The sequence below is a fragment of the Bactrocera tryoni genome, chromosome 3 (assembly GCF_016617805.1).
Source record: "Bactrocera tryoni isolate S06 chromosome 3, CSIRO_BtryS06_freeze2, whole genome shotgun sequence".
NCBI lineage: Eukaryota > Metazoa > Arthropoda > Insecta > Diptera > Tephritidae > Bactrocera > Bactrocera tryoni.
In genome coordinates, this window is record NC_052501.1 from 80,968,022 (window position 1) to 80,992,522 (window position 24,501).

General features: G+C 37.7%; 5 protein-coding genes, 1 long non-coding RNA gene and 2 other non-coding genes across 11 annotated transcripts; 4 read left to right on the plus strand and 4 right to left on the minus strand.

Annotated features, from left to right (window-relative positions):
* Positions 1-37: 37 nt before the first annotated feature.
* Positions 38-1,297, plus strand: LOC120772924 (protein transport protein Sec61 subunit beta). The gene is made up of 3 exons (XM_040101824.1): positions 38-201; positions 265-470; positions 800-1,297. The coding sequence occupies exons 1-3, from the start codon at positions 199-201 to the stop codon at positions 885-887; spliced, it is 297 nt and encodes a 98-aa protein (XP_039957758.1). The 5' UTR covers positions 38-198; the 3' UTR covers positions 888-1,297.
* A 205-nt stretch (positions 1,298-1,502) lies between these two features.
* LOC120772925 lies at positions 1,503-7,501 on the minus strand. The gene is made up of 15 exons (XM_040101825.1): positions 7,213-7,501; positions 6,981-7,033; positions 6,665-6,919; positions 6,521-6,604; positions 6,369-6,454; positions 6,201-6,302; positions 4,930-5,114; positions 4,731-4,836; positions 4,342-4,564; positions 2,720-4,250; positions 2,574-2,649; positions 2,320-2,491; positions 2,197-2,260; positions 1,850-2,127; positions 1,503-1,668 (listed from the first exon to the last, which is right to left on the minus strand). The coding sequence occupies exons 1-15, from the start codon at positions 7,373-7,375 to the stop codon at positions 1,537-1,539; spliced, it is 3,510 nt and encodes a 1,169-aa protein (XP_039957759.1). The 5' UTR covers positions 7,376-7,501; the 3' UTR covers positions 1,503-1,536.
* Positions 7,502-7,820: 319 nt separating this feature from the next.
* LOC120772286 lies at positions 7,821-9,710 on the plus strand. The gene is made up of 7 exons (XR_005705051.1): positions 7,821-8,053; positions 8,267-8,328; positions 8,547-8,682; positions 8,890-8,950; positions 9,128-9,189; positions 9,376-9,436; positions 9,626-9,710. It is a non-coding gene; the product is annotated as an uncharacterized LOC120772286 (long non-coding RNA).
* On the plus strand, positions 8,395-8,477 carry LOC120773155. The gene has a single exon (XR_005705136.1). It is a non-coding gene; the product is annotated as a small nucleolar RNA Me28S-Cm3227 (small nucleolar RNA).
* On the plus strand, positions 8,738-8,821 carry LOC120773154. The gene has a single exon (XR_005705135.1). It is a non-coding gene; the product is annotated as a small nucleolar RNA Me28S-Cm3227 (small nucleolar RNA).
* LOC120772285 (peptidyl-prolyl cis-trans isomerase E) lies at positions 9,697-10,903 on the minus strand. Its single transcript, XM_040100795.1, has 4 exons — positions 10,628-10,903; positions 10,162-10,569; positions 9,930-10,102; positions 9,697-9,864 (listed from the first exon to the last, which is right to left on the minus strand). The coding sequence occupies exons 1-4, from the start codon at positions 10,826-10,828 to the stop codon at positions 9,720-9,722; spliced, it is 927 nt and encodes a 308-aa protein (XP_039956729.1). The 5' UTR covers positions 10,829-10,903; the 3' UTR covers positions 9,697-9,719.
* Positions 10,904-11,636: 733 nt separating this feature from the next.
* On the minus strand, positions 11,637-20,885 carry LOC120770358 (coiled-coil and C2 domain-containing protein 2A). 4 transcript variants are annotated; one of them, XM_040097768.1, is made up of 10 exons: positions 17,583-20,885; positions 16,794-17,524; positions 16,393-16,625; positions 16,212-16,332; positions 15,966-16,140; positions 15,173-15,892; positions 14,879-15,117; positions 14,692-14,815; positions 13,096-13,321; positions 11,637-11,725 (listed from the first exon to the last, which is right to left on the minus strand). In XM_040097768.1, the coding sequence occupies exons 1-9, from the start codon at positions 19,314-19,316 to the stop codon at positions 13,127-13,129; spliced, it is 4,272 nt and encodes a 1,423-aa protein (XP_039953702.1). In that variant the 5' UTR covers positions 19,317-20,885; the 3' UTR covers positions 11,637-11,725; positions 13,096-13,126. The 4 variants fall into 4 exon arrangements, 3 of the variants coding, with proteins under 3 accessions (XP_039953702.1, XP_039953703.1, XP_039953701.1); XR_005704930.1 differs by having other exon boundaries at positions 11,658-11,725; positions 13,077-13,321; XM_040097769.1 differs by lacking the exon at positions 11,637-11,725 and adding an exon at positions 12,351-12,939.
* Positions 20,886-20,930: 45 nt separating this feature from the next.
* Positions 20,931-23,950, minus strand: LOC120770359 (eukaryotic translation initiation factor 3 subunit B). The gene is made up of 4 exons (XM_040097770.1): positions 23,751-23,950; positions 23,258-23,573; positions 21,645-23,197; positions 20,931-21,573 (listed from the first exon to the last, which is right to left on the minus strand). The coding sequence occupies exons 1-4, from the start codon at positions 23,860-23,862 to the stop codon at positions 21,485-21,487; spliced, it is 2,070 nt and encodes a 689-aa protein (XP_039953704.1). The 5' UTR covers positions 23,863-23,950; the 3' UTR covers positions 20,931-21,484.
* Between the last annotated feature and the right edge of the window lie 551 nt (positions 23,951-24,501).

Consider the following 24,501-nt stretch of genomic DNA (forward strand, 5'->3'; position numbering starts at 1 on the left):
TTCGTCGTCTACGTGGAAACGATCGGATAGCCGAATTGGAAAAAACAACGAAATCGTCAATACCACGACAACGAACTGTCATACGTTTACGGCGAAGTCTTTATTTTTTAGGAAGCAGTCAATTGGTTCGTTGTGATTTCCATTGGCCAGTTGTAAATACGTGTTTTTATATAGAACTGCCAATAGCTAAATAACAAAATGGTAAATTATTAATGAGAATGTTCAAGTGTATAGAATTATCAATATTATTTTGCATAATTGCAGCCTGCACCAGCCAGTTCAACATCCGTGGGCAGCGGTTCACGTTCGCCAACTAAGATGACAGCACCACGCAGTGGTGGTGCTGGTGGTAGCAACCTGAAGCAGCGAAAGACCACAAGTAGCACCACAGCGGCCAGAAGTCGCACCACTGGTGCTGGCACTGGTGGTATGTGGCGCTTCTACACCGATGACTCGCCCGGCATTAAAGTGTAAGTGTTTACGTGCCAACATGGCATTTTATGTTTAGCATAATTGGGGTCACAATTGTCCACAGCGTGCATTTGTACTTTCTCTTTTCTTAAGTATAAATGATCAAGTTTGAAGTTTAAAAAGTGATATATAAATAGTTAGCTTTTAAAGTTTTATATTATTAATGATTCAGTGTTTTTGCAATTTCTTGTAATATCAGATTAATGAAGTTTTATTTCAATACAAAACAATTGCAGTGCAATATATATTCCATTCGTTACGTATTAGTAAATTACAAAAATAAATGCATTTCTTTACATTATTAATAAAATAATTCATTATATTGCAGTGGACCCGTGCCCGTGTTGGTGATGTCTCTGCTTTTTATTGCCTCCGTATTCATGCTGCATATTTGGGGTAAATACAACCGTTCTTAAGGAATCAGAAGAAGCTATGTAGCAAAAGTAGGGTGTGTATAAAGACAACAAGAACAAACGGCGAGCGTACACCTGTAGCAACATTTTTGGATCTTATGGAAATGTCAACGTCATCAGTGTAACAGCAAGAGATTAATGGCGGCCATACAACAAGTGCTTCCCAAGTGGCCGGTTGCTGCTTTGTACACACCTTTATATGTTTGCAACTAATTTCCAATGTACACTTTTGCTCTTAAGTTTAGTAAATAAGTTAATTTTCTACGTTTAAATTCAATTTCCATAAAATTGCTGATTGTCATTTATTATTTTTTGCTGCGTCTTGTAAAAGTATGCAGACAAAACAAAAACTCATTCCACAATTAGATTGGAGAAACAATTTTTTCGATTTACTTCCATTTGCAATTCGTAAAGTTAAGCATTTAATTGTGCAAAAAACAACATTTGTTGTAAATGAGAGGGATTGTAGTTTTGTTCTCGATCAACTTAAATTTACAGTGCGCTTTCAACCAAATTATGTGCATTATGTAAAATCAAAGATACATATATTCTGATTTACTGGATACTTCGAGACAAATTAAAAATATGTTAAGATAATAAAAAACTAAAATATATTAAAATTTATATAATCGCTTTATTTCTGGGTATTAGTTTATGAATAGCTTAGTGGACGTATTTCGTAAAGTAAATTTTTAACATTTACCAAGAGTTTCGGATCTTTGCAGCGATTGTCGAGTGCGGAAAGAAATGCGGACATAATGAGATGATGGAAGTCACAATAACTCTAAAAGAATTTGAAATCAATTAATGAAATATGCAATATGTGTTGTTGTAGCAGTAGAAAGCAATGTACAAAGAAATTACAAGTAAAAAAGTACTTGTTTTGATGTTTTTGTTGTAACGGAATTTATTCGCTTAGTTTCGCTATATGTTTTTATTATGTTGTAAAAAAACTTAATACTCACATCTATATTGCGCCAAGTCAATGTGTAGTCCAATAAAAATACATCCAAATTATCCGAACACAACTCCTTTATATCCACAAAGGTGGCATTCTCCGGAGTTATATGCACTTGCATCATATTTTCTTGTGGATCACGACAATGTCCGAAGTTTAATACAATATCACGTCGGTTTGCCAAACGATTCCAATCGGAGCGTGCAAATTTCAACATCAAACAATGTAACGCTATGCAAGAGTAGGTGTGTAATTCACAAGCTAAATGCTTTTCTGAAAAGTAACCTGTATAAAGAAATAAAAAAAACATGTGTAGCAACAACATATTAATGTACGTAATGTTCATTATATTACCATTTTCGATATAAAACCGAGCGTCATGATTCGAAAATATATTCAGGAAACGGTCATGGAAGTGCTATAAAGAAAGGCGAAGGAAGTTACATTTATATAATAAATTATTTATTTAACAATAACCTTTTTTAATTCTTTAAAATCTGTTATCGGTTCTTTTATGTCCATGTAGATTTTACGATGCCGAACATATCCTTTTGTTGGCTCTGTTACATAACCGCGATAGCCAGCAGCTGAAATATTAATCACACATCTAACATATTGGGTCTCCAGTGTAAAAATTACTTCGCCTTCACTAATAAATATATACAAAAACAATAATGAAAATAATAATAATGACTATCAAAATAATTATTTGTTATTTCCAGTGAGTTTACTTCTCTATGTCTGGTTCAACTCTCCAATCTTTAAAGGGAAAGTGCTCGTATAACTTGTACGCCAAACCAATTGTGCCTTGAAAATAAGAAAAGTAGCAATGTTCCAGTATTACTTACTAGTTTTTTAATTTCTTTCACATACTCACCCAATCTATTAGTCCAAATGGTGATTTTATGCTTCTCTTTTTCATACTGTGTCTTATTGATGTATTTAGTTGTCCAGTGTGAATATTGAAATGCTTTCTGTTTAACTTCCTTTTCAGGTTCTAGCATTTCCTCTGCTTCTTTCGATAGCTCTTCCTCTTCCCTTTCTTCCTTCTCGTCTTCTTTCTCTATATCTTTTTCCGACTCCCTCTCAATTTCCGGTTTCACGATAGTTTCCAACCGTACACGCTCCTTTGGTTCTTTACCCTTTAGTATATCCAGATCGCTTGTTCGTGTTTTACGCTTAAGCAATTTATGCTTTGCCACTTGTAAGCTTGCCACGGACTGTGATGTCACTGGTGTTTTAGCAAATGACTCTTCTGACTTGATATTTTTCATTTTCTTCTTATGATCCTTAAATAAAATCGCGTTCATTTTCCGATCGGCCACTTGAAGTGTTTTTTTGTAGCTGCTCTGATATGACGCCCGGATTTTGTCCAGTGTTTGCACCAAATCGGAGAAACTAACTGGATGTTTTGTACCTGTAGCTGTCAAAGTATCTCTGTCCTTATCATGTATTACATAATCCATGTGCATCTTTTCGAGGCGTGGTAAATTAGGGAAAATGCGCTCAGGATTATTTTGACCATCATATTGAAATTCCTTAACTGCTTCCAACTGTTCACTGTCTTCGGAAGGACGCTTACGCAGCAGAATACCGCCTTTCTTCGGCTTGCCACGTTGCTCCTCGTTGGCTTCGTCTTGCAATTCGACGGGAAACTTAAAGGACGATATAATACGTGGCAAGCAATAACGTTGTATATTCCGTATTTGTACAAGACTCAAAGGCAAATCCAAAACAAAATCCTCAAGTGTGGGAAAAGTAATTGCTTGATGCATCGGCGTTTGCTGCGATATAAAAGTGACTAGCGACGCTATCGATGGACGGAATATGTTCGAAAATGAGCGTTTCGTGCGCATAGAAAGATTCGATGTCGATTGTCGGGGCGTATATGAAAGGTCCACAGAAGGGTAAGTAAGCGTGGTGCTACCACGATCCTTAGACAACACCTTATTCTGCTCATCAATTGGTATAGATGGCGTTGTACTCTGTATATTTGCACTGGACAATATCTCCGTTTCGTAGCCTACTAAATTATCTTCGTAATGGCATGCCAATGGCTCACCCCATAAGCATAAATATTCCGGCAGTTCAATTGTTACAACAAAATTCGGACTATCACAATTTTGTGGTGGTGTCAAAAAGAGTTGACTCAACTCGGCCGCCGTTAGACGTGCTATGCTACGCCTAGATAATGCAGACGTGCGCAGAATTGATGAACTAGAGTGTAGCGAGATACGTGAAGTAACTGGCGGTAGAACTTCCTCAGCAATAACGTCTTTAATAACTAGCAATTCACCGTTATTCTCGTGCCATGTCATATTGAAGTCGTTGAAATTGTAATGTACAGGTTTCTTAACAAAATGTAGTTGATATATGCCGCCGAGTATGGTATATTTCTTCAAATTTATCTACAAATGAGAAAATAAAATTTTTGTATTATAATACATATTATTATATATTATAATTATATATAATATTATTATAATTTGTATATATGACCTCATCGGTTTCCAACTGCAATGACTCTGGATTATAAATATTATTTATGAAATTGTTGTAACGCTCATTTTCCAATTGCAAAAAGTCATCCCAGACATCCGGAAATGTATTTTCGGTGATTACAGGCGGCTCCTTTGGCAGTTTAATCAGTTTTGGCTCCTTCTTTTTGTCATCATCGGCGGACTTGGCTTTCTTTAAACTTTCCAGCTGTTCATTCAGCGCGCTAGTGTTAAAAAATATATGATCTTAAGGAAAAAGCTTTATAAAATGTCAGACTATTAGGAAAAATCGTACAATAATAACATTTAGAATCAATAAAAAAATATTTTCAACTAACTGCAAATAGTTAAAGTATAAAAATATAAATTTTTGCATACGAATGGACTTACTGCACTTTGCTCTCATAGTCGGCGCGTCTCTCCATCAATTTCGTACGCACTTGATTCTGCAAATCCACTTGTAGAAAATGTTCATGCACCAAGCATTCGTGTAAATCTTTACAAAAATGTTAACAAATAAATATTATTTGATTTTAAAGCAGCAATTAATTTATATCAATATGTTTTATTTCTTATATAGTTAGCTTACCCGGTATGCCAGCCGTCAAGTCTTCCACAACGTCTTTAATGTCTTGCTTAAAGCTCTTAGCGTTCTCACTAAATGGATCGAATAAGAAGTGTATGGCTCTTATGGTAAGGTTTTCTTTTAGAATGGAATACGGCAAAATAATCTTAACTTGAAGTTTATGTAAATTTGCCTCAACACATGGTAAGCTGTTTGTGTAAGAGAAAAATGAAAAATATTAAAACTAAACATTAAATATAATATATTAAATAAGAAAAACGTTAACTTCAACTGCACGTAAGCTGTAATACCCTTCACATGTGCACATTATAGCAAAAAAGGTATATAAATATCTTAATCTTGATTTTGATTTTTTGGTCAGGCTTTATAAAAGAAAAGCAGGCACCGAGCTTGGCCAGTGCTTGTGTGACGCTCACGCCGTGAAGTGATGTGATTTAACAGTCATAATGTAATCTCGCGGGAAGCTGGCTCTTTATAAGAAAAGCAGGCTTGGGTAACGCTCACGCCGCGAAGTGATGGGATTTAACAGACATAATGTAATCTCACAGAAAGCTGGCTGTTAGTTGGCTCTATAAAAAAAAACAGGCACCGTGGCTGGCCAGTGCTTAGGTGACGCTCGCACCGCGATGTGATGTGATTTAACAGTCATAATGTAATCTCACAGGAAGTTGGCTGTTAGCTTTCTCTATAAAAGAAAAACAGGCACCGTGCCTGGTCAGTGCTTAGGTGACGCTTGCACCGCAATGTGATGTGAATTAACAGTCATAATGTAATCTCACAGGAAGTTGGCTGTTAGCTGGCTCTATAAAAGAAAAGCAGGCACTGTGCCTGGTTAGTGCTTGGGTGACGCTCGCACAGCGAATTGATGTGATTTTAGAGTCACCAGTGACTTCAACGGTCAGTTTGTATGGCAACTTTATGCTATCGTAGTTCGATCTGCACAATTTATTCGGAGATTATGTCACTTCTTTGGAAAATAGCTCGTGTCAAACGTCATAAGGATATCCCGTCAATTAAAAAAAGTTTTTCAAACAAAAACTAGATTTTAAAAGATTAATTTGTACGGCAGCTATATGTTATAGTGGTCAGATACCGGCGATTCCGACAAATAAGCAACATCTTCGGTAGAAAATAACATGTGTAAAATTTCAGATCGATATCTCAAAAACTGAGGGACTTGTCCCGTATATTCACCCGGAGAGGAAGATGGACATGGCTAGATCGACTCAAACTTATTATACACCGCTCACGGTAAAAAAAATGTTTATACTCACTCTAGAAATTGAAAGAGTATAGGCACATTTTTTAACGTCCAAATGTGTATACCAAAGTTCTCGCATTCATAAAAATATTCTGCTGTGGTGGCATCTACAGAACTGCGCGTTGAGATGAACACATTAGCTAACATTTTTTTAATTTTTTTTTAAACGCAACAATCTTACTCCATATAGGAATCTTCTGATGATAATATACGATATGCATAATGATCGAAATAGTGCTCTATTTCTTCATAAGCCGCTCTTTTTTGCTGCAAAATTAATAATATTTTTATTATACTACATTTTTTTTTTGTTTTTTAATAATCACAACATGCCTTCAATATATCGCGCAAAATGCGTAGCGGCGCTTTCGCGGTTTTCGCATCATCATCTCCATAATACTCAATGCTCTTTACAACCTGTCGTCAAGAATAATTAATTTTGTTTGCAAGTGTTCAACTTATTTACATAAAAATTACTTTTAATAGTAAATCGATGTTAGTTTTGTACTCATCTCCGAAATTGGGACGCATTTCTTTGACCAATGCCCTGCGCGTCATGTCTTTGCTATATATATCCTGTGACAAAACACTGCGCTCATCAACCGACAGGAGCCAATCAATTGTTTTCTCCGTATTCAAACGATCGAAATGCTGCAATTTCTCAAAGAACAAGCGCACAGCTGGCGGTATATAGGGCTTGGGCAGACCATCGCAAAGCAAATATTTTTTCCACTAAAAGCAAGCGTTTGATGAGTATATACAAGTATGCAAATATAATTAATTTGCTACAAACTTTCTCTATAACATCCTCTCCGCGTTTTAATTCTTCCACTTTAAGAAAGGCCTCTGTTCAATGAAGAAAAATGGAAAGAAATGGAAAGAGGAATTTAGTTTATTCCGCTGCTACAAAACAGTTTGCTTGGAGTTTGCAAAATCGCTACTCCAAGTCATTAAAGCACAATACTTCTTACCATTACTTCTTACTTTATGTACAAAACTCCATGAAGCGTTTGCTGCCCACTTACCGTCAATAAAGGAAAGACACGTTCGCAAATCTGCCAATCGCATTGCATACTTCGCATCGCGCGCTTGTTGCTCCTCCATTGTTAAAATGGTGTATTCTTTTTCAATTTTTGCTGCTTTATTTCCTTTTCCGGCAGATTTTCTTTTCGGTTTCCTCTTTGCCATCTTTCTCGCGCTTTGTTTACTCTTGCTCCCGTTTTAATGTATTTGCACAATAAATCACTTAAATTTCGAGATTAAAAGGCGTTTTCATTAAATTTATAAAAAAAACATATTTTGACTAATGTTTGATATTGTTGCTGTTATGTATTTTATTTTAATTTCGACAATTTGAAAAGAAAGTAATTGAAATGACAAATTGTTTTTAAGCCAGAAACATTGTTCATATACATACATGGGCAAATAAAAATTTTTAAAAAACACAGTAATTGCTTGATTTTATTTCTAAAAATTTTAAATATTGGCAACTAAATTAATAAATAAAAATAACTTTTAATCAATATATATAAATAAGATATTTAATTTGCCGGCTCAGCAACAATTTGGAGACTTCTCAACAACTGTTTTCTTTTAGTCAAGTGGCAACTATGCAGCCGCCATTGTCGTATTCGTTCTGTTCTGTTGGAATTCCTGCCAATTCGTTCATTTTAATTTTGATCTTGGAGCAATCTACTTCACTTGTTCGGCGTTTCGAAATAATTGGAATAATTTTTATTGAAATGGAAGTTTTCAGTAAAATATTGCTAAAATCTTGTAGGCATAAATATGTTGCAACCATAATTTGTACAAGTTGAATGTTATTTGAAGGGATGGCATTGGAAATTGCTGATACAATTAACAAACGTAAGTTTTTGCTTAAGCTTTTGTTCAACATGCTTATAGTTTGATGATTGTTCTCGTCCTGAAAAAGTGTCTTACTTTTAAATTTCACAATTTATTTGTAAGCACTTGCATTTTTGCGGATAGATAAGAACGGCCAGCTGAGTTATTCTACTTAATAATTAGTTTCAGTGACGTAATGCATTTTTTTCATATATTTCTCCTTAAATTTTACAGCCTGTTAAGTGAAGTATAAATGGGTTGTGCTGAACAAAATGACCTGATATATCTTAATAAAGGTAAATATTGCAGAAACAATATTCTGAGTGATAACAATTATATTTAAGGAAATAAAAATATATGGACACTTAATGATGATAAGTTTAATCATAAGTAAATAATTGCTGATTTACAACTTAAAATTTAACCAAAAGGATTCTGATGATCAAAATATATAACTTAATATGAAATCTGAAGTGTATTTCCCTTATTAATGACTACTTTCTATTTCTTTTAGAGCTGGAAAAATTGCAGCGGCTTGTAAAATGTGCAGCTGAAACCGAGTAATCTTGCATCTGCGATTTGCTTTAATTAAAGCCAGCTGAGGGAGAAAGCTTGGTAATACTGCTTAAGATGACCCAAATATCAAAAAGGTAAATATTCAACAATTTAAATAATTGCATTTAATATATGACGTCGTACATTTAAATTCAAATGATGATAAGTTTAATCATAAGTAAACAATTGCTGATTTACAACTTAAAAATGAACCAAAAGGATTCTGAAAATACTCGAAACTAATATTAATTTTGTATCAATTTTAGAGTTGTAGTTAATATATTTATGTTCTTTAATTTCAGATTGCAGCACCAGTTCAATGTGAAAATGTAAAAACAATATTGGAAGCTGCATATTCAAATGGTCAGTATATATATAAATTAAGAAACTTTTTTATATTTATATGATGACTCTTAAATAGTATAGTTCATTTGAAATATACATGTAACAAATTTTTTCAACTGAAAATATTAAATAATATTCAGTTTCGTACATTAATATCTTTCAAAAACTATTGTTAGCTCTTTTTATTTGTTACAGATTTCCTGAAGGATACGGATTATATATTACTATTCATTGACATATTGAGTAAACGTGAAAAGGTGTGTATAAATCTCTTCTATTTATGTATTTTCTTTATTTTGATGATTTATCCGCACTCAGGATCCCTCTTCTGAGTGAACCCAATTTAAAAATCATGCTGTCCACTTCTTAACTGATCTAATTTTTTCATACTATGAATGAAATGAAAAAATTTTCTGTACTAACAAATATTTTCTTCATTTCAGTTAAAACATGTTATAAATCATGATTATTACGGAAAAGTTTGGAGGTGTAACCGAAGTAAAGGTGAGCTTGATTTACTTCTGTAATTGAATTTTGAGTTTTAAATGATGAGTTATCCTCACTCAGGATCCCTCTACTGAGTCGAACCCTATTTAAAAATCATGCTGTCCACTTCTTAACTGATTCATTATTTCAAAATCAATTTGTCGATATGAATCTTCGACATTTCTAATATATTTATCTTTATTGCAGGCTTTTGTATTCTCTCTGGATTTGCAGCCATTAAACATTTGTATACTAAATAAACTAAATAAAAACAAACATTTTTAAATGAAAATATTCGTGTTTATTTCAATTCTCCACATGAATATATTACAATTTTTTGTGTTGTGGTACCCGCCTTACTTCCACATCGTTCCATTTTTCGTACTACATCTGCTCCGCTAATTACATGTCCGAAAACCACGTGTTTGTTGTCTAGCCAATCCGTTCTAAAAATTAGGCATACAATTTTAACGCTACTCATATATATTAGTATAATGCAGAAAAAACTTACTTAGTGGTGCAGATAAAGAACTGTGAGCCATTTGTGTTGGGTCCTGAGTTAGCCATTGATAGCGTACCAAAGCCATTGTGTTTGAGAGTGAAATTTTCATCTGCAAATTTCTTGCCATATATAGACTTTCCTCCAGTGCCATTGTTATTAGTAAAATCACCACCTTGGCACATCTACAATTGCGTTTGTCTATGAGAATCTGAATACTTTTCGATGCATTTGGTTTACTTACGAATTCTGGTATGACGCGATGAAAAATACTACTTTTATAGCCAAAGCCTTGCTCATGCGTGCAGAGCGCACGAAAATTTTCCGCTGTCTTCGGCACTACGTCGGCGCGCAGTAACATTATAATGCGACCCACATCATGACCACCTATTCGTATGTCGAAGAAAACTTGAGGATTACGTTTCTCTGCTTTCTCAATAACCACGGGTCCACTAGGCTTGCTAGCAGTTGTATCGGCGCTCTCGTCATTAGTGCCAACTGTGTTTTCAGCTTCATCATCTTTAAGTGTCGCGCCGGCATGTTTCTGCAACCAATCATCGTCAGCCCAGACAGGCTTAAAGCTTCCTTCTTTAATGCGCACTGGCTTGGCGAGATTCACACGTATCGTGCGACCACAAAGTTCCGAGTCATTCTATTAATTAAAATCAATGTAATTAATGTTAAGTAGATGATTTTGTCTAGCAATATACCATATTATCTATCGCTGCAGCGGCATCCTCCGACATTTCATATTCTATAAAGGCGAATCCACGATGCTTTTGCGACTCGTAGTCAACCGGCATTTGTATATCGGCAATATCGCCAAAAGGTATAAAAGCATCATTAAGTAGTTTCTCAGTCACTTCATCTGCTAACGCACCGACGTAAATAGTACGTTTATCGTTGGACATGTTCGAATTTATTGATAATTTCAATTAAAACTCATTGAGAATATCACCAGTTCAACAAGCACAAACGTAAACAAAAACTGTGTGATGTTTAACTGTCAGTAAATTGTCATACTTCAACGAGTCTCGAAACGAGTACGTTATATTGCCGTATGTATGGAATTAGTATCGTCGGGCAGTATTAACTATAGTTGTTATAAAACTTTTATTGTAACGCAAATTACAAAAACAAATGTAATTCTTTATTAAAATAATTATTACTAACTCTAATGTATTATTTTGCAACCGCTTATAACATAGCGACATCGTAGCCGTACACCTGTATCTATAGAAATACTTTGTCATAAAATCTGGTATGGCAGCTCTAAAGCAGACATTTTGAAAAATTATAAATTATTTTTGCAACGAAGTGCATGGGGTTAAGTCCTCATACATTTGTTGGTGCACTTTCAATTTGCAGGCAAAGAAACTGAAAAAAATATTAAACTTCCGGCGGTAGGTGCTTAAATAGTTGATATTTGCAGACATATGTACAAATTAACTAATAATAAAAGTGACAATTAGCTTTACAAAATGTTTAGACTGTGGATCAACAATTTGTGTGTTATTAACGTGTAATTTTGTTTAAATTTATTCTATTAACAACATTTACAATCATATGCGGCATTTCTATTGAATATAAATATACAAATTGAAAATTATAACTGTAAATATTTTACCTAAAATTCTAATTCATATTCATAACTAATTGCTAGGTAAATCTTTCCGTTTGTAAGCTGTTTGTTGTTGAATCTTGGTGCCAGTGGCCATTTAGGAGAAACATTAGTAGTGCTTTTGATATGTTAGGTATATAACTAACGGTATATACAAGAATCGTGGCACCAAACAGTAGTAAAATATCTAGAAATATAGAATATTATATTTTATTTTATTTAGTAAAGTTGAATATCGAAATATTATCCTATTTACATATGTAAAAACTCTGCTTATCAATACTTATTTTATGGTCTCTTAATGGTTATTAGTTGTCTGTGGATAATCTTCGATATTTGCAAAGCGCTATCGAAGTAATAAAAAGCCGTTTTGTGTGAAACAAAAATTTTATTATTCAGTAGGTGCCAACAAAATAAATAAATATATATGTATATAAACATTTCTGCGAGTTTATGGGACGCAATAAATGTAATATCATTCACTGCGCAAACAACTTATTAGTGCTGCAAAAAATAGCTATCATTCAATCAACATGCAAATTAATTACTGAAATTAAACTCTCCGATTAATGCTAAAACTTAAATTCTTTTTTTGAAATTTTTTAAATATGTATATTTTAGTCTGATACTTTATAAAGATGTCAGCTTTTTTTCTCAGCCATTTTCAACTTACGCGAAAACACACGCTCCCAAGGCTCACAAATCGAAATTTGCGTATTCAGTTCGTAGAGCATAAAAAGCCATTTGATATAATTCAACGTTGTCTGAAAAATATTTTGTGTTTTTGAAAACATTACGAAGTTTTTTTTTTAATTACGAAGCTCTTTAAAATCACGTTAGTTAAGCGCAGGAAAATAACGATTTTCGATTTCGCTGCCGCTTAATTAGTGTATAAATAAAATTTGTGGAGTTTGCCTTGTCAGCTATTTTCACTAAATTTCGTACTGCTTTAGTGCCTTATATTCCCGTCCCGTCAAGTGTTTAGAATTTTGTAACAAAGCGTTAATTTAGTGTGTTGTTAGCACGCGCCCTTTTAGAAACCAACTGTCAATTGTTTATTAACTACATTGCGAAAAACAACTCCTGAACTTATCGAAATTCTTTCTATAAGTGCACGTGTACCTCGATTACCGGCTTCTGGTGCGCATCGTTTTTTTAATAAAAGAAAATAAAGACAAAACCATGCCAGCGGCGTTATCGATAGATCAAGGTGGCTCATATAGTTTATAGCATAACTTTTATGAATGTATATATACATATGTGTACCTAGTTTTATATATATTTATTATTATATAAGAATATGTGCACACGTTTGTCTTACATAGGTATGGTGCTATGTTTGTATGATTATGTCAGCCTAAGGTGTTCCCTGAATCATTTTTATGGCGAAGGCCTTATCGGCTGCAATGAGAAATCATTTTTTTTATAGATAATGTAGGATACAAGCGATTTTTGCGAACTCATTTCTGATATAATTTAGTAACAATTGTGTGCTTAAAATTAATAGAGTTATTATTGAAAACAAATGCTTTACATACATAGATAATATTTACGCACATTAAATGTTTCAATGAAGCTCCCTTAACCCTTAATTAAACCCGTTAGGTATCAATGATATCAGAAATATCCACACAGAGAGCACATCATTTGGATAGATGTGTATATGCGTCGCCAAGCAAAACTCAACACGCTTATCCGAATTTAAATGTATGCCAGTGGACTTTATGCGTTCAGAAATCGATGTGAGATTTGTATAGGGAAAGTTAAGTGCAAAGCCATAGATCTGAAAATATGCATAAAAGTATTATATAAGGAGTTATGCCAATATTAAATAAGCTTAAATGTAATTGTTGCAAAGTAAAATAGCCTGGGGCACCTAGAGATCGCATAAAACTTTGTCGAAGTGTTAAAAACATTGTACAAAAATCCAATTCCCTAGAAGAACTCTTTGTAAGAATATTTGAAAATTCGAATTTTAGCTTAAGCTCGTTTGGATGACGGGAAATTTGTGAAAGCTTTTTTAAAAATTTCCAGTTCCATTTCCGTTTCCAGGTACAACAATCGTTTAAGTGAGTACCTGCCGAAGTCGGCCTAACCTCACGGTGCTTTAAAAAGCACAGAACATTACAAATAATAAATTCTTTTTGCACGTATTTTTCTTTCCAATTGGTCTATGTGAAAGTGACTCCTTTTCCACCTTGGCCGGGTTCGAGGCCAATCTAAAACCTCTGCCGTTCCTTTGGTCCGGCACCCGACCGCAGTGCGACTCTAGACTGGATTGAATTTTAGGTTTAAACCACAGCCACCACGAATCACCACAAAGGGCCAAACCCAATGAGCAGGTACAGATAGAAAGCAATCATAAAGTTATTCATCTATGACGATCTCTAAGTCTTTACATTTTTTTACGAAGGCAAGGGTAATGAAATACTGGACTAGACGGCCAAGAGAGGCGTACGACTCTGTTATCCGAAAACGCGAGTCGCATTGGTAAAAGCATATATTGTCTATACGACCATCTGTACAGGAACACGGAAAGCAAGGTCGAAATGACACTGAGGTGCAAAACAGCAAAAGTCATGTGTAAAGCGGTAGATCAAAAAGTTGCCACTGGCACTCAATAGAAGGGGGTATAGGAACATGATAGGCGGCGCACGTCTGCAAAATGGGGCTGACAGACCGAAAAGGCTGCAGGAAATGTCAAGAGCAAGGCACCAAGAATGGAGTGTCTCTTTTGCACTCGTCCAGCAACAGCACGGCAACGCTTCAATCACTTGGGGTTTCACGGCAGGAGACACTGGAAGAGATATCATTAGTGAGACTACATAACCTGTTGAGCTTCGCCTAAAGGATGACAACTCCTTATGGATTACGTAACGCTACTTCAACTGGCAGCGCTAAAGAATAAAACTGAACTCAATTCCCACGACAGCCGATTCTACGCACCGTTATTCACCCGGATTTCATTCGGACAAGGGCTGGTTTTTCGGCGATCTAACCCCGTTTGCATCGGTGAGTACTAAAACTGAACTAGACTAAATTAACTTAACCTATGAATGTTTGTTGGACCACTAAGATGACCTAATCTAAATTGAAACCCACAACACTGGTCTCAAGCTTTTCTTTCATAAGCATGTCCTGGTTTTCAGTTACCTTATAGTTTGGAAATTCAGCCGCTACTTGCTCGGTGTACTTAGCTTCGGTGTACGATCCATTATCGGAAATACTTAGTTGTTCTAAGTCTTGAAGAATGCTTTGCAGGCGTGGCTGAAAGGCGCTGTTATGAAATATTTTAACGTCAAACATTTAAAATTTTCACAATAATTTGCTTTACAATTACCGATTCCAAATGGTCTTACGCATAGCGCGCCACGAATTGATTTTCTTCATTATCTTTCGCTCAATGTTGCGTCTCAGCTCGAATGTATTGAAGGCGAGCTGGTAAGTGTAATCCAGTTTTTGTACACCGCCCAACGGGGCAGGATTGCGTTTCGTGAAGGCGGGCAGCCAACAGGATGTGTCGTTCAAATTGAAATTCGTCATTGTGACACGCGTTTCAGATTGAATGTTGGCGTATAACTGTAACGATATTGCTAGAAAATTTTGCACGACTCTTTGATCAGATAATACTCACATTGTCCTGCGCCACCACCATGCATATCTTGTAGAGCGGACAGAAGACATCCCTTGTGCCGGAACGTTTGCCCGTCTGAGGATCGATAAGCATGAGTTCACCTTCATCACTTCTATACAGAACAAAAGCACACTCGCCATACGCTGTGGCATGACCGAGCACGAGCCAACAATTAACACCAATGCCGAGGAGAAAATTACACAACAAAACGCCAAGATCCTTCAACGTACACCAATTGGTATCCAACACACATTGGTTATTTAGCCAAATGCCATCGAAGCGCATGCACGGGTCGTAGGTCTTCAATACATTCAAGAGTGCGACGAAACGGCAAGCCAATTCGAACTTCTGTTCGTTCAATTCCAACGGCAGTGGCACCGGTTCCAAGAGACGCGTTAAACAAACGCGTTTACCCTCTGCCGTGCAAACTAACGGTTCAATATAACGTGCGGGATGCAGCTCTTGCGCTTGCAGCGACCACTGTAGCAGCTGCTGTCGCACGTCCTTCAATTCGGCACATTCCAAGCTAGCGGTATTGATGTGTGGCAGTGTCACGTGCGGCTCAATGCTCATGTAGAACCAAAGGCGCACCGTTTCTTTTATTTCCGGAAATTGTTCAATAGATATATTCACGTCAGCTTGTGCGGTTATGTGCTCCAGAGTTGGTTGTTTGTAGCCAAGCAGCACTTTGGGTGTCTTCAACTCGATTACGCCATCAAGCTGAAAGTTAAAACAAAGTGACTAGTTGGAAGAAATTGGTTTCTGGATCAGTCAACCCGGACCATGCACGCACCTTTTGTTGTGAGAGCAGTGTGTGCAAGGGAAACCGGTATTCACCCAGCCAATTAGTTTGCACGCGCTGATAAATATCCATGCTGCGCACGCTGAGTTCATCGTTAAGATGATTCTCGATCACTTCGTCGAAGAGTGAGATTTTGAGATCGTCGCGCAGATCCGTCAAGCTGCCACTAAACGCAAGAAAAGTTAGTACCCAAAACGTTGAACATGTTTATTGATTTTTTGCCGTGTGCTGAAATACCTGAACTGCAAGATGAGTTGCTCATTCCATGTCGGATTTGAGCCCTCTACGGTTAGCGAGCGACAAAATTTATCTCTGTAACTTAGTACTATGAACGGACGCACGTTGGAGTATTTATAAACTGAAAAATTTGGAACATTTGTGGTAGAACTCTGAATACTGTTGGGTACTCAAAACTTACGCTGCGTCACGAACATGTTCGGGCTCTCATTGCTGCGTTCCTTACTCTCGTTATCCGTCGTGCTTGGTATACGCACTGGTATGCCGGTAGCGCGTACGATATTCAGAACAATCTTGTAGTTTTCACTAGCATCCATATCCAGTACGTGCGCACGTGACGTAGTTGACGGAGTGGGTGGCGCGCTCAATGTACGTCTGGGATTGAAGATCAAACTTAAAACCTGAAAGAATGTGCTGTGGCCAGCGTTAAGAAAGTATAATTATTGTTGTTGTAGCGACAGAAATCTGACGAGTTGACAATCCTTGGTCGTGGGACAGCATTCTGTTGCTATAACAACAAAACCAACAACAACAAAGTATAATTATTTCTAACTTATATAGAGCGTTACACTCGCTACACACCTCCAACTGGCAGGCACATCGCCGATCAGCAACTCTTCGGCGCTGGCCGCAGCAATGCTCAAACGCGCACACTGGCTACGTAACGCTTCGTACAGTTGCTTCAGATACTTTTTGCCCTCATGCTTATGCAAATCTATCGGATCCATCCAATCGCCCGCTTCAATGACCGCCTCCTCCTTATCGGACCAATCGAATTCGAGCTCATTGTCAAGCGCTGGAATAAAGCGCAAATCGCGCGTGCGCGGATCATTTTTCAAGTAACGTGAGCGCAGCAGCTTAAAGCGTCGGTTATGCTTCAAATCTTCGATAGGGCAAAAATGCAACAAGTCCTCTTCGAAGGTACACGTGTTAAATGACGTCGCTGCCGGTTTATCGGGTTCAGCCGACTCACTTGCTATTTCGTCGTCATCAGCGTGCTGTGCATTGTCATCCAATTGCGCTAATAATTTTTCGGCAAGGGGCTCTCGCGCAATTGCTTGACTCGTGGGTGAGCTTTGCAGCGAGCCGGTGGGACTGGTGTTGGCGGCAGTTGGCACATACCAGTGTGCGCTCAAGTCCACTTGTTCCTCACATTGAAAGCGTATGGTGAGACGCCCACTGACGTTTAATGATTTTTGCGCTGTAAAGCATATGCGTTGCTGCTCGGTGTCGGCCGTGTGCAGCGCGTGCGGTATAGGCACCGCTATATCGACGACTTTGCGCGCTGAGTGCAGACGGAATTTTTCGTAGAGCTGGTGAGAGCAACGTGTTGAAAAATACAAAAGTGGTTGTATACATAATTACATTTACCGTTACTCTTATATCCTTTGGCACGCGCCGCTCCAAAAAGATGCCAAATACCTCGTTCATCGGTATACGTAAATCGGGTTCGATGCGATAACTGCGCGTCGCGCTCACAAACTCGCCATCGAAGTAAATTTTCATGTAGAAACTTTTTAGTCGTTTCAAACCGGGCAGGTTGTAAAACTCGCCCTCACATACACGATGTAGTTGTACATTGATCTTCGGTTCGCCTTGCGCACCCAGACACTCGGCTAACTTGGCGCGCAATTCCGTCGACAGCTGTGTGATATCCGGTTTACGTGGCTTAATTGGCAGCTCGGTTATACCCGCCTTGCGATCGCGCGCCTTCCACAGACGTTTGGCGCGATAATAAATCTCCAACTCCTCGCGGTAAATTTCATTCAAGTCAGTCCTGAAGCGCTCAGCCCAGCGTTGTGCTTCCGCGGCCGTATTTGCCGCATACTCCACGTGAATGCGCAGTTTGAAACGCGTACATTGGTAATCTTGTGTCTTACGTAGTTGCTTGAGACGCTTCCAAGTGTCTAGTATTTCTTTGAGCAGCTGCTTGGAATGCGCCTCCTCCTCATAAAGCCTGTTGCGTAGCGCACGCACGTTCAGCAACTGATTTTCCAGTTGTCGCGCTCGTCGCTCAATTGTACGCGCCGACTCCTGTTCGGCGCTGTTCCTTGACTCACGCAGCAACAGCTCATTGACCACGCGACGCTCGGTCTGCAGTTGTGCGCGCAGCTTTTCACAAATACGTTGCTGTTGCCGCTGCACATAATTCTCATGGAGTTCTTCCAAGGCGTTAGAGAGTCGATGTTCCTCCAACAAATGCGGATGAGCTGTGAAGAGCAGCTCCTTCATGTAGATGCGCACAAATTTCCTTGTGGGTATCTCGTCCGGTTGACGTGTCGGTACACAAAATACCGGATGAAATTTATGTGCGCAAAAGCTGCGGTAAAGTGTACGATCCTTCGTATATGACGACCACGTTGAATTGGTAAGCTTTAGTTGTTCCACAACTGCTTTAGAGATGGGTTCATCTCTCGCACGCTGCTCTGCTTGATGCCGATTCAGCATACGACAGATATTGGCACTTAGTGCTTGCGGCTTTCCTCTACTATCCAGATTCTCAAGACTACTGACAGCCAAGGCGACTTCCGACGTGAGTTTCGCCTGTGGCTTGAAAAGCAAACTTGCGTCTGGTATGAACTTTTCACACTCAATCCGTTGCACGACCACATCATCTTCATCGACTTGTATGTAGGTGGAAGCGGTTTGCTCGCGTTGCTGTGTGGAGGTCGGTGAAACAGTTTGTTCGCTGCCCTCAGACGCATTCTCATCTTCCTCGTCAGCAGTTGTAAACTCTTCCTGCTGCTCGTCGTCCTCTTCAGTCCTCTCGCTGCCATTGTCTAAACTAGTTTCTTCAATATTTTCGCTCTTCAGTAGCTTCTTATGTTGCGCAGAGCTCCCGGCTGTTGGGAGTTCTTCCTCGCTGGTGCGACAAAAAAAATCCAGACTCAACGTTAGCTCATCTTTTCGATGACTCTGTGGACTGTTATCGATAGACAGACTTGTGTTCTCCAATAAAGCTTGTACCTCGCGCTCATTTTCCTGGTATTCGCGAGTTGGTCGTGACTTGCAACGTTTGGTTTTGGTACGGTTCACTGGTTTAGAGCTCTTCCGACGATTTTCTTTGGATTTCTTCTTTCCGGTTTGTGTGAGACGACCACTCATTATTATCTATTTCTTATTTTTTTTATAAAATTTGATTTGCTACACGTGAAAGTCACCAGAATGCTTCGATTTGTGTTTGTCTGCTTTTGGTAATGAGTTTGTGCGGCTTATTAGGTTTCCTAGGCAACCTAATGGTACAACTAAACACAGGTAGTGACAGGGTTGAAAGTACGAACGGTTCGTGTGCACTTATCGTGATAGGTAGTGCTATAAAAACAAGCAGACCAAGGGCAATTACCGATGCAATAGTCTTCAAAAACGACTTTTATCGCGGTTAGCTCAACATTGGTAACTGCTATTCGAGCACTGCTTAGCAGCAATTTAGATTTTTGACATACTTATTACGGTAAATTCAGGTTCCTGGATCCTGATTTAAAAGAGTTGGATTAGAAAAATATGGTTAGTGAACGAGACAGGATTTAGGGTTCAAAGAAATGGAAAGCATTTTGTGTATATTGTAGATTTGTAGTTAAAGGTGAGGTCTTGGTTAGCAGGACTATCATATCTTATAGTAAACTGAGCTTTCGCGAAACTAATGGAACTCAGTCCGGAATTGCGAATTTTTTGTTTGCGTAGCAGAAGAAATTGTAATTGTAACCGAAATCATCTAACGGAGGACCATGGAAAAATGCTGTTTCGACGGGATCGAACCATATGGAGAGGAGTGTAAGATGAATGGATTCATTGGGCTTGCAGAGAGGTGGTTAGTGGTATGCGGCGACTCATTGTATGCAGGGCATATGCATATTGGGAATGTTGGTGTCGATTTCGGATAGGTAGCAGTTCAGCCTGCTACAATATCCAGATTCGTAAGACAACTCAAGCTATTCATCTGCAAGTACGACATTCACTGAAAGACAGTCGATGAAGGTTTTAATGTCGTTCGGTGGATGTCTGATATCTCGGGCTCTATTCTGGATAATTAAACTCCTACTTAATCTGCTACCGTATACAGAACGAAGCTGCGCAAGGGTCGCTCTCGATCGGCCAATTGCCTTTTAAGTTGATAACAATGTTTTTTATCTCCTCCGGCAGCTGGCTAGCGACTTAAGGATTTTTTTGCGGCTCTGTACTTTGAAAATAATCACAGTGACCTCACCTACTGTAAGAATTTTTCCTATTAATATATTAAAAATACAACAACACATCAGCTGAGCACTTTTCTCCATGCTTTGACCAACCTATTTCATTTTAGTCTACATAACTGTGTATATAAGCAAATAAATGACACCTGCAAGCGTTAAAAAATTTGTTTTTTGCACTAAAAGTGAAAAGCCCGCACACTTTCCTCCCATAAAATAACAAAAACTTGATCTCCTTGACTTGAGTTTCTTCACGCCATTTGCATACTAAATGAAACATTCGCAATTTTGTTGTTTGTTTTCGTTTTTCTTTTGCTTATGGCATACAAATATAATGCAAATTTATATTTAATTTTGTTAAAAATCAGCATAATGAGTACAGCATAACTACCAGTAGAGACATTAACCACATTTGTTAACATTTTTGTAAGCAAACGACTTTCTATATGTATGTATGTATATGTACTATGTATGTATGTATGGGTACGTACGCTTGCTACGTACTCAATTAAAATTAATTACAAAGCTAGAATAAAATAACAAAATGTGTATATTTAGTTAGAATGAATTCCAAAGGCTATATATTGTAAAAAAAATACTTTGCAAAACAATGGTTAGAGAGAGTAGGGTTATAAGCGGTTGTGCAGTTATTTGTTTGCTTTACGGTTAGCTAATTTTAATTTGAGAAAAATACAATTTAAATTTTGAATAAGTCTAGTATTGAATATTTTATTTAAAAGTAAATCGGACGCAGTTACAGATGCGTCAGTTGCGCGTGAAGCGTTTCGTGTTGGTATGCCAAATGCGTTTGAAAGAAATCTAAGTAAAAAATACTTATTAAAAAAAAAAGAGCATAGAGTGTTGAGTGCTCTGCTTGGAACTCCTTGTTGACTTGTTTTGCTTCTGTTTCTGTTTGATCAACCAATTTTCTTGAATAAATATTGTATTTTATAATTTTTAGCTTAAATACAATGTTTATATTTATGTATGTTGTTCTTGTTTTTGTAAGTTGATAGCTACGCCTTTGTGCGCGCACTGTCAGCAAAGGCGTAGGCTTTAATGGAAAACGGCACAACTGTTGTTCGACTACTCGAGCACAGTTACTTCTTCCTTGACTAAAAATTCAACGATTTCCTCATCAACTTCCTCTGTATCCAAATTATCAGTATCAAAATCTGCAAGAGAAACAATTTGTTCCAATAAATGGATAAAAAAAAGCTTAAATTTTTGCATTTTTGACACTTACGATTTCTGAGCTGTAGGCGTCGGCTCTTTTGTTCCTTCCATTCGGCAATGCGTTTGTTGCGGTACTCCATGAATTGTTCACGCAATTGTGAGCGTTTCTCGAGCAATTCTTTGGATGCACGTGTCAAACGTAGACGATCCTTCTGCTCGAATATTGGGTAGTATTTCTTCAAATTTTTCTTGATTTCCTTCTGTTGTGCTTCCGACAACAATGTGGGCGGACGTGGACGCCATAAAAATTGTACGAAGTTTTTCAAGATGGTACGTCTTATGATACGACCTTGGAAGGTGTACATGTTGAAGCCTGTATCTTCTTTAACCTTCCACGCTGAGACGCCAGTCACAACATAACGGCCGGTTGGGTCCCATTCAACTTCGGATGCGCGGAAATGATCGGGCGATGCAGTGATAATGAAGTCATTATTTGTGTCAACAAATTCAAAAGTGCCCATAGAAAGATTTGCCATAACAATGAATTGGCCGCGTGGCGACCAGAACAAGTGCGTGCATGACTTCTTCTCCAATTTCTTCACAAGTGTTGGTTTCACACCTTTGTTCATCTCGTAGAAGCTGACATTCGCATTGCTTTGCTCACCATGTATAATCGAAAACTTATTGCCGACAGGCTCCCATGCGAAAGCAAGAATCAATTCGCGAATTTCCACTGAATCTACGGGGACTTCTTTTTCGCGCATGTGGAATATTTCGAAATTGTAGAACATACCGAGGAATTTCACATCGAGCTCCTTTTTATCTTTCTTCAATTTCGAGTAGCGATCCACTTTGACGCATAGATAATCACCTGATTTCTGCCAGTGCAATTTGCAGTCGGCTACATGGAAAAGATTTTTGTTACGTATTTCGCGTTTCTTTGGAATCTCCATAAGTGTCACACGCGCAGGAATTTGATTTTGTTCTTCTACCCAGTAGGCAATTACGTTGTCGGTTGGCGACCACGAGAAGCCACGTATGCCAGGTATCTTAATTGACTTAAGGTCGAGCAGGTAAAACGAGGGTGTTTCGTAGATGTGGATTGAATTATCGCCCATACGTGCAACGTATTTGTCGTCATGCGACCAGCGGAACATCGATAAGACGGACATGCCATCAGCGACGAAAGAGCGCTTTTCAACACCGGTACGTATATCCCAAATAATAACCTTCTGGCCGGTAGGTGTTGGTCCATAGGTAACTAGATAGTTTTCACAAGGTGAAAACTCCACGAACTGTGTGTTTGCATGCGGGAATTTCTGAATCTTTTGGAAGCTACTACCACCCCAAATGGCCACACCGGGTTTGTGAAATGTTACCACATATGTACCGAGTGGCGACCATTTCACAAAAGTATCAGTGAAGCGTTCGCGAGACTCCAATTCATTGGGCTCAGGTAGAGTGTTCTGCCAAAACGATACTTGTACGGAGTTGGGTGCAGTTTCAGCGGCTACGCTATATTGATCATAAGCATCCGGATCGTTGATGAAATTGTATAAATCGTTCTGGACTTTGAAAGGTTGTTGAGTTGGTGGTTCCCACTTTTCAGGTATGTTTTCATACCTACATAAATAATGTTGTAATATTATTAATATTTACATTAATAACGCAAGAAATACTTACTTCTGAAAATCAGTAAACAAATTAACGGAGAAGGTATGATTTTTATCAAGGCGATGATTGTTAAGTGATTTAACGGCCTCTTCAGCCATACTACCGTTTTTGTATTCCATAAATGCATAACCCTTTGTTTTACCCTCCTCATCAACCGGGAAGACGACATTTACGATTTCACCGCAGTGTGAAAATAATTTCTGAATAACAGATTTCAATTTCTCCAAACGGGATGGTTCTACTTTTGGTATGTTGTCCACAACAACAACGCTTTCAACACCATCTGTCTCCAAAGGACGCTGTGCCAACATGTTGGCTAACAGCTCTGGAAGTTAAGTAAAAAACAATATAAACAACATTATTGAGTAAATTTTTGCACAAACGGTATAATTATTCAATTTTCTTTGCATTTTTGCCCCTTTTGAGGTTATGTTGCATGTACGGTGTTTGGCGTGCAAAATCACTCAAAGCAGAGCCGCAGTGGTGCTGCGCTGGCACTTACCATCGTCGGGAATGTCGTCAACATAGCCCTCCGGATCTTCGAAATTTGGCTCCTCTTCATAATCTCCATCATTGCCATCGGCACCGTACTCCTCACTTTTCTTTTTAGCCATATTTTAAACACAAAATTTGCACTTTTTCTGAAAGTTCCGACCGCCTTAAGTCATCAAACGTACGCACACCGAACGAAAAGAAATTGTTGCTGTTAAGTTGGCTGCATTGAAAGTCGAAATTGACACCCGAATTGTCAAACAGGTAAAGGCGAAAAATACGACAATGAAAGAAAACAAAAAGTTAAAGCAATAATTCACAGTGATTTTAAAATTCACGATGGTTTTGAAAGAGGTAATATATTTTTTTGTAAATATATTTAAATTTTCTTAGCAAATTATTTACAAAATCATTATTTCGTGTTCCAAGCAATTGGTTTTATATATTGTATACAGATATATTTTCGCTTCCATGGCAAAAACAATTTTCATTGAGAAATACACATAACGGCACATGCGCATTAAAACGATATCTCAAGTTCAATGTGCGAATTAAGTTTAAAAAGAAATTCATTCAGAAAATGTCTTAGATTGGAGTGGCCGTACTTATTCTAGGTATAACTTACGAAATCACGTACAATATATTTTGGAAATAACATGCTAATTCCGATAGTCAAATTTATATATTTTATTAAAATGGCTTATGAAAAAAATCTGTAATCTTAAGAAATAAAATACGGATTTATTACTTCCCAAATTTTG

Bases quoted from the DNA above. Each gene is read 5' to 3' on its own strand.
- LOC120772285 (XM_040100795.1), bottom strand. From the start codon at position 10,828: ATGTCCAACGATAAACGTACTATTTACGTCGGTGCGTTAGCAGATGAA. The intron at 10,570-10,627 runs GTATATTGCTAG...TTTAATTAATAG, and splicing joins CTGCAGCGATAGATAATATG to AATGACTCGGAACTTTGTGG. The intron at 9,865-9,929 runs GTAAGTTTTTTC...CCTAATTTTTAG, and splicing joins TTCTTTATCTGCACCACTAA to AACGGATTGGCTAGACAACA.
- LOC120770358 (XM_040097768.1), bottom strand. From the start codon at position 19,316: ATGAGTGGTCGTCTCACACAAACCGGAAAGAAGAAATCCAAAGAAAAT. The intron at 17,525-17,582 runs GTAAATGTAATT...TGCTCTCACCAG, and splicing joins CAAAGGATATAAGAGTAACG to CTCTACGAAAAATTCCGTCT. The intron at 15,893-15,965 runs GTGCGTGCATGG...TTTAACTTTCAG, and splicing joins CACTGCTCTCACAACAAAAG to CTTGATGGCGTAATCGAGTT.
- LOC120770359 (XM_040097770.1), bottom strand. From the start codon at position 23,862: ATGGCTAAAAAGAAAAGTGAGGAGTACGGTGCCGATGGCAATGATGGA. The intron at 23,574-23,750 runs GTAAGTGCCAGC...CTTAACTTCCAG, and splicing joins TGACGACATTCCCGACGATG to AGCTGTTAGCCAACATGTTG. The intron at 23,198-23,257 runs GTAAGTATTTCT...TTATTTATGTAG, and splicing joins TTGTTTACTGATTTTCAGAA to GTATGAAAACATACCTGAAA.
- LOC120772925 (XM_040101825.1), bottom strand. From the start codon at position 7,375: ATGGCAAAGAGGAAACCGAAAAGAAAATCTGCCGGAAAAGGAAATAAA. The intron at 2,492-2,573 runs GTAAACTCACTG...TATATTTATTAG, and splicing joins GTTGAACCAGACATAGAGAA to TGAAGGCGAAGTAATTTTTA. The intron at 1,669-1,849 runs GTGAGTATTAAG...AAATTCTTTTAG, and splicing joins TGACTTGGCGCAATATAGAT to AGTTATTGTGACTTCCATCA.
- LOC120772924 (XM_040101824.1), top strand. The intron at 471-799 runs GTAAGTGTTTAC...ATTATATTGCAG, and splicing joins GACTCGCCCGGCATTAAAGT to TGGACCCGTGCCCGTGTTGG.